Source organism: Oratosquilla oratoria, chromosome 44, assembly GCF_046742065.1.
Source record: "Oratosquilla oratoria isolate Oo_2021 chromosome 44, ASM4674206v1, whole genome shotgun sequence".
Classification (NCBI taxonomy): Eukaryota; Metazoa; Arthropoda; class Malacostraca; order Stomatopoda; family Squillidae; genus Oratosquilla; species Oratosquilla oratoria.
Window position 1 is genome coordinate 31,688,718 of NC_134820.1, and position 10,742 is coordinate 31,699,459.

At 37.7% G+C, this 10,742-nt stretch overlaps 1 protein-coding gene across 1 annotated transcript; it reads right to left on the reverse strand.

Moving 5' to 3' along the window:
- Window positions 1-212: 212 nt before the first annotated feature.
- On the reverse strand, window positions 213-8,447 carry Polr2K (DNA-directed RNA polymerases I, II, and III subunit Rpb12). The gene is made up of 3 exons (XM_076180392.1): window positions 8,310-8,447; window positions 1,361-1,423; window positions 213-376 (listed from the first exon to the last, which is right to left on the reverse strand). Exons 1-3 carry the CDS (start codon window positions 8,320-8,322, stop codon window positions 261-263), a joined length of 192 nt encoding a protein of 63 aa, XP_076036507.1. The 5' UTR covers window positions 8,323-8,447; the 3' UTR covers window positions 213-260.
- Window positions 8,448-10,742: the final 2,295 nt, after the last annotated feature.

Genomic DNA, 10,742 nt, shown 5'->3' on the forward strand with positions numbered 1-10,742 from the left:
ACACACATTTGTGGAAAAACTGGCTAGCAAACCATGAACTTTCTGGGTTAGCCTGAACATCTAATCTGATGCACACTATCTATCAGAGAAGCAGAACTAGCCTTCTTCATTTACAATAACCGGTACACCTGTTTCCTTAAGAATTAGTATATTAGGATCTGAAACCATTTCACCTATGTGATGGTCACATTATTATAAATGAAAGAACATACTTAAGAGTAAAATAACTTTATAAGGTATAAAAAAGTGATGTACATAGTTCACCGCGCGTCAAACACAATGAGTCTCGTAGTCCGTCTTTTGTACAGGATACGATAACCACAGCTACGGCATCTGACTGGATCTTTGGGCCTCATTTCATTTTCAGCATGACATTCTGGAATAAAAATGCAAATTATTATGTGAACAGAATGAAAAATATATTCAATGAACATATTACTGAGCTTAGTTTTTTGGAGGTTTCCATTTTATTGTGAATAAGAAATATCTAATGTAGTCAATAGTACAAGTACCAGAGAAAAGGGGTAAGCTTCTACTCTTCTTTGGGTTTTCTTCTCGCTGTCAACAGACAACATCATGTTATGATGAGGCCAACATTTTCATTTGTTAGAGCTTTATCAAGACCATGGTGTTTTCCTTTGATAGACTTGCCAATTGCATACAAATTCTCTTCACACCCTATGCCTAAATTGATCAGTTGCGCAAAACTAATGGCATTTGAGGAATACTGGGAAGGCAAAAGAAACAATTCGTGCAAACTGAACTTTATGCTGTAGTTATCCACGTCCTGTTGAGGTTGATATAACAAGGTTTACTGTAGTTAGTCCTGTCTATATACCAAGGAGATAGTCAAGTCAAAAGACAAGTACCCACTTCCACCCATTCCATTACCCTTTCTTCCTTCTCATCTTAGTTCCTCGTGGATGACGGGTCATCCCTATATCCTGCCCACCATATTTAGTACTGCTGATTAAATGGTCTGAACTGTGCAAGAATTTAACATACTTCAGAATACAACTAATCTGGTTTTAGTTCAAGTGCTCATGTCCAGGTCAGACAGTTATCATTCACATGTTTGTGTGTTTTAAAAATTCTGGGAGCTATAGTCTTCATATATGCAGATTACATTCATATTCTAGTACCGAGGTCATGACTGCATGGTAATATGCGGTCAATGCATAAGAGATTTCAAAGGCATCCTTACAGGCCACAGTCACGTTTTAATGACTTCCTCTTTGTTGTGATATTAGCCTTGTTTGCACCAAGAGATCTGTCAGTAAACTCTTCCATTTATATAAATAGTTCTATACTTCAAATCTTCTCTCTTCTACACTGCAAACAATCTTAAGCAAATACTTACCACCACAAACATAAACCATTGCCACTGGTTTTGGTGGATCTGGTTTCTTCTCTTCCATATTCTCTGTTGAAAGAGGGAAAAAATTATTAATCTAAAATGAAAAATTACAAGTTGTATGGAAATGCATTACTGATTTTCACTAATATTATCATTTCAATATAAAATAGATACTAGAACCACAAATGCAATAAAAAATTATTACTCTTAAAAGAAAAATTACAAGTTGTATGGAAATGCATTACTGATTTTCACTAATATTATCATTTCAATATAAAATAGATACTAGAACTACAAATGCGATATCAGTCATCTACCACAAATTCCAAAGAAATTAAACACAGACACCCAACCACAAAAAATATCTGCAATGTTCTAAGGAAAAAAAAAAATGGAGATCTCAAGAATTAAAATGTTGAAATAATTCTGAATCAAGAAAGTTATCAAATTAAATAATAATGGGGGTTGTCTGTAATGTTCTGCAAACTGAATTTGTTTTACCATAATTGTTTTTAGTGGGAATAAGAAAATTAGTTTCCAGTGCGCACACACTTTGTTTTCCAGAAGCCACTGTAAATGCACGAAAATCAGAATCATGTTATATATTCACTGAAAACAAACTGAAAACAAGCAACAATCTTGGATGGACTGGTAACGTAATTGGAGGTATGCTGATGCATATTTACTTACATACATACATATACCAAGGCTTTTTCCTCCTTACAAGGGAGGTAGCCAAAAAGGAAAAGGCATAAAATCATTCCCACCCATTCCATCCCTGAATACACTCCACACCCCTCCACCCTCCCTCTTATCTTAGCACCTCCTGGATGACGGGTCATCCCTGCACCTTGTCCATTGCCCTAGGTCAGAAGCAGTGTTGCAAGACACAGCACATCCATAGCAAGGTCCCCCTCTCCGTCCCCCCATGCAAAAAGGAGAAGACGGGGAAAAATCCCTTCGGGCTGTGTCAAATTTTGCTCACACATACTACCTCACCCCCCATCCCCCCACCCATTCCACCTCATGCAGCACAACATCATCCATATACAACCATTCCCCATTCACCCCTGTCTTCTGTCTTACTTGGTTGTGGGTAACATGGAATTTTTACCAAGTTTCTACTAAAAGTAATCTCATTACAAGGGTTAGGTTAGGTTAGGTTAGGTTAGGTTACATTAGGCTATTTACCAAAAACTACAGTCAACTCCCATCAATTCTTTTTTTTTACTAAATGTTGGCATAAATTAATTGTACCATATTTTATCATATCTGCAAGTTTGAAAGCATTTGGCCTTGTCAATATGAAGATAATCAAGATATCCGATATACTACTGACAACATATTCTTCAACATGAGCTATGAGATGCCATATTAACTGAATCTATAGTCTAAGCAACCTATCTTGAGCTCCTAGGCATGGCCAAGGGAAACCCCCGCTGTTTACACATCTAGCGATGACCTGCACAAGGCAATCTCCCTTACTGTTAGTCTGTTCATTATCTATTTATTGAATATATTATATATATATATATTCATAATACAACTGCATGGCATTATGAATGGCTTGGAATTTGAGGGAAAGACAACTTTGTAAATTTTCCATTTCACTTGGCAACATGGCTCATGTGATGTTGCCGCACCATGCAGTCGTATTATGAATATATATTCTATAAATAGATCATGTATAGACTAAGGCAAGAGAAACTTTACTGCCACTAGCATAAGCACTTACATGGACAGTAGAAGCCACCAACAAAAAGGAAGTCAAAATATAATACAGTGAATTCCTGGTGCTTGCATGGGATAGGTTCCAAGACCCCTCGCGAACAGTGAAAAATCGCCTATAATGGGCACACCCCCTACAATACCTTAGAATAACCTTTTCAATCGTACAAATCTTGTTTTAACAATTATACATTATTTATCTACTTAGGGTTATATTAACTGAAAATAAGTGAATTTGAAAGTTGATTGTAAGTGACTGTAATTGTCAATGAATCTATAGTTGTCAATAAATAGTATGACCGCATTACAAGAAATGTTATTTACAAGGTTTCAGACAGTACTTAATTTCACATTTTTATACTTTTTACTTTCAAGAGAGCAATTCTTTTCAATTAAATTATTTTCAATAACAAATCACCCGAAATAAAAGCATTACTCAAATTTGGAGTAAAACTAATGATACTTAACATCCATTTTTGCATGATAAATAATTTCACCATTTTTTCTTTACCCAAGATCTAATTATTCTAAAGAAATTGTTTACAGATGTTGGAAAGAAACAATAATAGTTCACTAGTTTACTCAATTCCTAAAATTATAGAATTATAATATCAACAGTGATTTCATTGTTGACACAACAGTATACATCAAACTCAGCCAATTTAGACTACCAACTCAACCATTCAGCGAGTGTGGTATTTCATGCTCGATTTCACTAAATTGACTGAACAACTGAATAGGTTTCATTTATATTTTATCATTTAAGGTTTTTATATATTGGATAACTGTTTAAAATCTAATAATAAATTTGTCCAGGGGGGTAATCGTCCTGCTCCCCAAACAATTTTTTTTTTTTCCCGGATATATGAGCTAAGACCACAATTATATCCATTCACTGTACATACATAAAAAGAAAATACATAAATAAAAAAAAAAAACAATGTTGGATTTTTCAAATTCTTCATATACAACCACTCCTCGTTTAACGACGACAATTGGGACCAGCACACCGTCGTTAACCGAATTGGTCGTTAAGCGAAAGTGTATACATATACGTACATGTACTGTATGTACAATGTCCAGCAATACATGTATCTTTATTTTTGTGTATTTCCCTCTTTTATACAGTACATTAAAGCTTTATTTACTGTTTATTTATGGTGGTTATGTTCCCGAAATTACCGTATATGACCAAATCCGCGTATGCTGACATTCCATATTGAATACCGGGGTATTTTTTTAGTTTCGACCATGGGCGCAATATAGCAATAGAAAATTAATTATTAATTTTGTAAATTAAAATGTATCAACGTAATATGCAATTTTGTGGGCGGAAATGAAAGTAAAAAATACCATGCTACAAGAAAATATGCTAATGAACGAAGTCGGTAGCATAGGATTGGGACGCCATCTTGTCGTCTGCCAACGTCTCTCACGACGACGACAACGAGGACGAGCCGGATGACATTTAATTTGCAGGTAATGATTTATCAAACACAGGTTAGGTTAGTTTAGTTTAGGTTAGGCGAATTTATCCTTTCATTTCCTCAACATCGGCATCTATCATAACAAACATGGTGTACCATTCGTCCGACATGACTTCGTTACTTACGAAATTTGTTTTAGCACCTTTTTTTATTTCCGCTCACAAAATTGCATATTACGTTGATACATTATAATTTACAAAATTAATAATTAATTTTCTAGACATCAGCATCTATCATAAACATGGTGTACCATTCGTCCGACACTTCGTTACTTACGAAATCTCTTTTAGCACCTTTGTTTATTTCCACTCACAAAATTGCATAGTACATCGATACATTATAATTTACAAAATTAATATTTTCTATTGCTATATTGCACCCATGGTCTAACTAAAAATTTACCACTACCGGTATATATTGTACCCCAGGTAGTTTTCCAGCTTGCAGGATGGTAATGTAGAACACTTTACCTCACAGCTAATATCCACCATACAAGTTCATTTATAACATCATACAAATTAGCCTCAGCCAACTTAATTATCGTACATAACGTCGTAACTTCGGGAGATTTACGTTAAACATCTGTCATAAAGCCCGTCGTTACTCCGAGTTGTCGTTAACCGAGTAGGTCGTTAAACGAGGAGTGCCTGTACCTTGCCAAACATGTTTCCAAGAAAATATATTAATTTAAATAAATTATCCAATTTCTTTTATTCAACTTTTTGCAAGATGTTTCAAATTAACAAAGATATTTAATTGTGGCCCCTGATCACGATAAAATGATCATACCCAACCAGTTGAGTTGGTTGGACGTTTGACCAAGTTGACTGGACGACTTGGCTGAGTTGAACTTTAACCCGATACAAATACCTACTACACTTCCTCTTATAGTTGGAGCAATGGAGGGGATCTTAACCCCTTCCATACGGTGACGCCTACGTAGGCATCATGAGGAGCAAGTGGGTACGCGAGGATGCCAACGTCGGCGTCTTGATTATATTTATTGTAGTTGTACCTGTGTGACCCCCATACTCTGTAAACTGGCTTCATCATATTTTCTATGGTTATCAAAATTCACGGGTGAAAGAGAAAACGATTAATACAGCAGTGACTTTATTTTTTATAATGCGAGTATTATGACGCAACATCGCACGTCTGGCAGTTAATGCTGCCCGCGAGATTTTGGCTCATATTGAAGGGGTTAACATTCTTTTTCTTAAGTTGGGCTAGGTTAGGTTTGATTAGACGAGATTAGGTTACATTAATTAAAATCTTTAAACCCATTAAGAACAAAATAAAATTTACATGCTTTCAGGTGTGATGGCTCAATTCTATTCACTTTCATTAAACATTAACAATATTACTATCTAATTGTAGTGATTTGTTACTGAAAGCAGTTTTCTTTGAATAGGTTCTGTTGCAGTCCAAACACATTTTTCACTTTTTTTCTTTTTTGCATTTGAAAGATCTATTTTTTTTTTTATAGATTGGTTACAATAGGTTAGGTTTGGTTATATCAGGTTAGGAGCCATAAGACATCATAAATTTCATATTTTCCATGTCTATGTGATTCTGGAATTTTACTGGAATTTTACAAATGAAACTCCCTACCCAATGAAGTAATCACAGCTGCAAAATTGGATGCTTTTAAAAAGGAGCTGGATAAACACTGGAAGGACAACTGGTATCGCTACACAACACCAGCAGCATAGAAGGGTCTCACTAATTGCTGAACAAACCGAACTAAACTGATAAAAGCCGAACAAACCAACAAAACCCAAACAAGGATGGTTTTTGCTCAAATGCACACTTCTATATATATATATGGTTGCATTATTTGAACTATTTTCTTTAAAATGTGTGATTTCCATGTAATATGATCAAAGAGAAGTTACGTTTTTATCCTCTGCTAAATTACCGACCACAGCTACGATTCGTCCAGCCATATACATCATCATTTAATTCTTGATACAAGTAAAATAATGATCTCTAATCACGACTGGGTATTTAAAAACGCCCCCCAAAAATGCCAAATTCCCAAAAATGCCACCCTACAAATTTTCCTGCCAAACACAGTAAAAACATGCCAAAAATGCAAAATTTGGCATTAAAAACGCCAATCTGGCAACCCTGACGCTCAGTGATGATCTGCACTCGCAGAACATAGATGGCAGGCTAGCGGTAAATTTGTAACCACCAGTCGGTAACTTTGCAGAAGCTAAAAACATAACTTCTCTTTGGTCAAATTATATGAAAATCACACATTTTAAAGAAAAGAGTTGAAATAATTCAACTATATGCAGTCTATTACACTAATAACACAATAGTAAGAAACTTAATAGAGTGAAGTTTGATCCATACCACCAATGATCATTGAGGACGGGCTGGATAAAAACGTAACTTCTCTTTGATCATATTACATGGAAATCACACATTTTAAAGAAAATAGTTCAAATAATGCAACCATATATATATAGAAGTGTGCATTTGATAAAAAACCATCCTTGTTTGGGTTTTGTTGGTCTGTTCGGCTTTCATCGGTTATGTTCGGTTTGTTCAGTAATTAGTGAGACCGGCATAGAAGTTCTGCATCAAATGATTTCGGGCAACTACAGGACTCTCCTAATCAGCCCGAAAAATATGATGATGAGATCAGTAAAATTCCAGAATCATGTAGACACTGATATTTAACATGAAACTTAAGTTATCTAATATCTCCTAACCTAACCAAATGTAATAATTCTATATGAAAATATAGATTTTTGAAATACAAAAAACAAATGTGAAAAATGTGAGTTATACTAGAATAGAACAGAGTAGATTTATTTTTTCTATGGAATGGTCAGATTAGGTTAGGTTAAGTTAGGTTCAGAGCTATTGGACATCATAAGTTTCACATTGAATATCCTTGCTTACACAATTCTAGAATTTCCCTGAATAGAAATTCTGAGGAGCAACTTAGAGAAGTGGCAAGCCCGATTACTGTTCAAAACCTTATATTCATGTGGATCTCTTAGCAAAAATAAAAATCCTTACTTGAGAAAGGAAAATAATGCCAAGTATTCTGGCCTAAACTGATCTACACTGCCAAAAGTAAATATGAAAATCCATTCAGGTCCTCTGCAATTTTGAAAACTACAACAATATTATAAAGATTTATTTTTGTACAAAGTTTCCTAAACACTACAGGGGCTCCTAGTGGTACCAAAGGGCAGCACCACCACGGGTTTCGTAGGGTCTGCGTAAGAAGTTAGAAGGTCCATAAGCAGATCTGCTTCCAGCGACTGAAGACAATCCAGGTGGAAAGCTTCACCTATGCTGGCCAGAGATTCTTCAACTGTCTATCAAGAGAGGTAAGGTACCTAACAGGAGTCAGCACGGAGGCTTTCAAGAGGAAACTAAACAAAACTCTAAACATCCCAGATGAGTCTCCAATCCCACATGGCCCAACCTCACGCGGAGCAGCAACGAACTCGATCCCAGTTCCATTACGTGAGGCTCTGGCAGAGATGTGGGAGCGGTGTGTTCCCAGACTGGTAATGGCATTAACACCAAAATCTACAATGCAAGAAATACATGAAATTGCAAAACTCAGGCGTGCAGCATGTGCTTAAAAAATGATCAGGAAAATACGACTCGACTATTCTTTGCAAAGGCTTGCAATGAATGGGTTTCCCACGACCATAAACACATTCATTTCACGACGCTGATAAATAATAAATAGTAATTGTTCTTACCTTTACTTGCCATGGTGAAATACTGTTGATTTACCCGTTTCTCAAATCAGTTTGTAAACAAACCATCGAATTTCCGACCATAGACCAAACAAACACAAGCACAGATCACTGAATCAAACAGTCGGTACTCGATTGATGGAAGAGTAACTTTTTATAAGTAAAACAACATATTTTTTTTAACTAATTGAAACCAAATAACAATTCAACGTTGTTAAATAAATTTGATAAATATATACATATATATATATATATATATATATATATATATATATATATATATATATATATATATATATACATATATATATATATATATATATATATATATACATATATATATATATATATATATATATATATATATATATATATATATAATTTCTGTTCAACCCATCTCTACTATGATAGTACAATTGGTAAGTATACAAACGCGGAAAATTACTTGTACAACACTAAATGGATCACAGTGAACAGATATACTTTTCTATCGACCACAATACACTTTTATTTTAAGCCATTAGCATCGAGAGACTAAAGGAGGCCAACATGCAGAAATTGAAACGTGGTACAGCCAAGGGCACAAACCTGCGCTAGCACGTGGAATGTTAATGACTTAACCGATTGCGCCATCAAGAGAGATATAAGTTGAGCGCAACTTTTCTTATATATATATATATGCAACATTTCGTGCACGTGTAACTCGAGCATACAAATACACAAGAAAAGTTGCGCTCAACTTATATAGAACACTTGTCACGTGCTAACGCAGGTTCAAGTCCTTGGCTGTACCACATTTCAATTTCTGCATGCTGGCCTCCTCGAGTCGCTCAATATTGATGGCTTAGACTTAAAGTGTATTGTGGTTAATAGAAATGTATATCTGTTCACTGGGACCCATTCAGTGTTGTACAAATACTTTCCCGCGATCTAAGACTGTATCAGGGTCACCAAGGAGGTTTCTGGGGTCACCGAAGTGGTGTTCCAGGTCAGGACAGAGGAAGACGCAGTGTCTGAAGGACACCACCTCCATGCCACAGGAACCGGGTCTACCAGTAGTTCACTCTTATCTCGGTGATATATTATTTGATTATACTGCATAAGGCAGTACCAATCGACACCTTGACACAGTTCCATACAATGTTGCTGCTTATGATACACTATCCAGCCAGTAGCAATTAATATATAAATGTAATGTGTAGAATTATGGGCTGGTGTATCAGCAGAGTGCGGCTTCCTTGCCTACATCATAAGTTGTGTGTGGATGGGAAGCCCACCAGGTAAGAGAACCAGGTAAGAGAACTCTCAACCGAGAGACCATGGCCGAGATGTGTGTGGGAAGTGATGTGAGGCTGGATTCGCTGCTCTCGAAGCAGGTCTTGATAGGTCTACCCTCGGGAGGCGACAGTGGCGGCGTATTCGGATTTCCACGAGTCCCAGACGGCCCGGTCTATTTGACGGAAAGCATCGCTTATCGTGTGTTGGGCTGGCATCTTCTCTTTGGGGGTCAACGTCCTTGTCTGCCAGCACTGTCAGCCCTTTCATTGTCATGAAGTCCCACATGAGAGAGGGCCCACTAGTACTGGCAACGGACACCCAGGTGGGCTGCCTCTATTGAGAAACGATGGATATCGTGTAGCACATCAGGCCTCGAGATGCAGTAGGCTCTTTGTGGGGTAATGAGGCTCGAGCGGGAGTCCGACAGTATTGTGACTCGCGGTAGTTTCCGAGGGAGGAGGGGTGATTTTGCCCAGAACCTCCAGGATGGCAACAAGTTCGGCAGTGAGGATGGTGGGAGAGAGCCCCACGGAGAAGGCCTCTCCCGTAGACTGAGAAAATAAGCCCGCTCCCGTGCGGCCGTCTTTGAGTGTAGATCTGTCTGTGTAGACCAGGAACTCCCTAGCGTATTGCTCTGCTAGGAGTTCCCGAGTACGTGCAGATAGCTGGTGGCGATTTACCTGGCAACCTAGTCACTTCAAACACCTCGAGGTACCGGAGAGGGGTGGGCCACTTGATATTGGGATACAAGGCGGCGATCACTGGGTTGAAGTCAGGCCGGCTCGGAGGCAGAGGTCCTTGACGGTGTAAAGCAGGACACGGATGGGTTCTGACGGTGAGGCCATAATCCATCCCTCGGAGAGTTCCTCGTTCGTAGAGTTTGGTACTCTGGCAGAGCCGCAGAGGTACCGGCAGGCGTCCTTCTTATTGGGGTACCAGAGGGCAGAATACTAGCTTCGCTGTACACCTGCTCTTGATGGATCGACCTTGGTAGGCCGAGTCCCACGCGTTGTGCCTGGCATTCAGTGCCAGCCATCCTGCGTATTGCATCCCTAGACAGGTCGTGCAGCACGAGAGCACCTTGAACGTACTAGAGTCCGAATGACGGGGACAAAAGTTTTTCGATGTTGGCCACATGAATCATGCTGAATTACTATG

Bases quoted from the DNA above. Each gene is read 5' to 3' on its own strand.
- Polr2K (XM_076180392.1), bottom strand. The intron at 377-1,360 runs GTAAGTATTTGC...TTTTTATTCCAG, and splicing joins AATGGTTTATGTTTGTGGTG to AATGTCATGCTGAAAATGAA.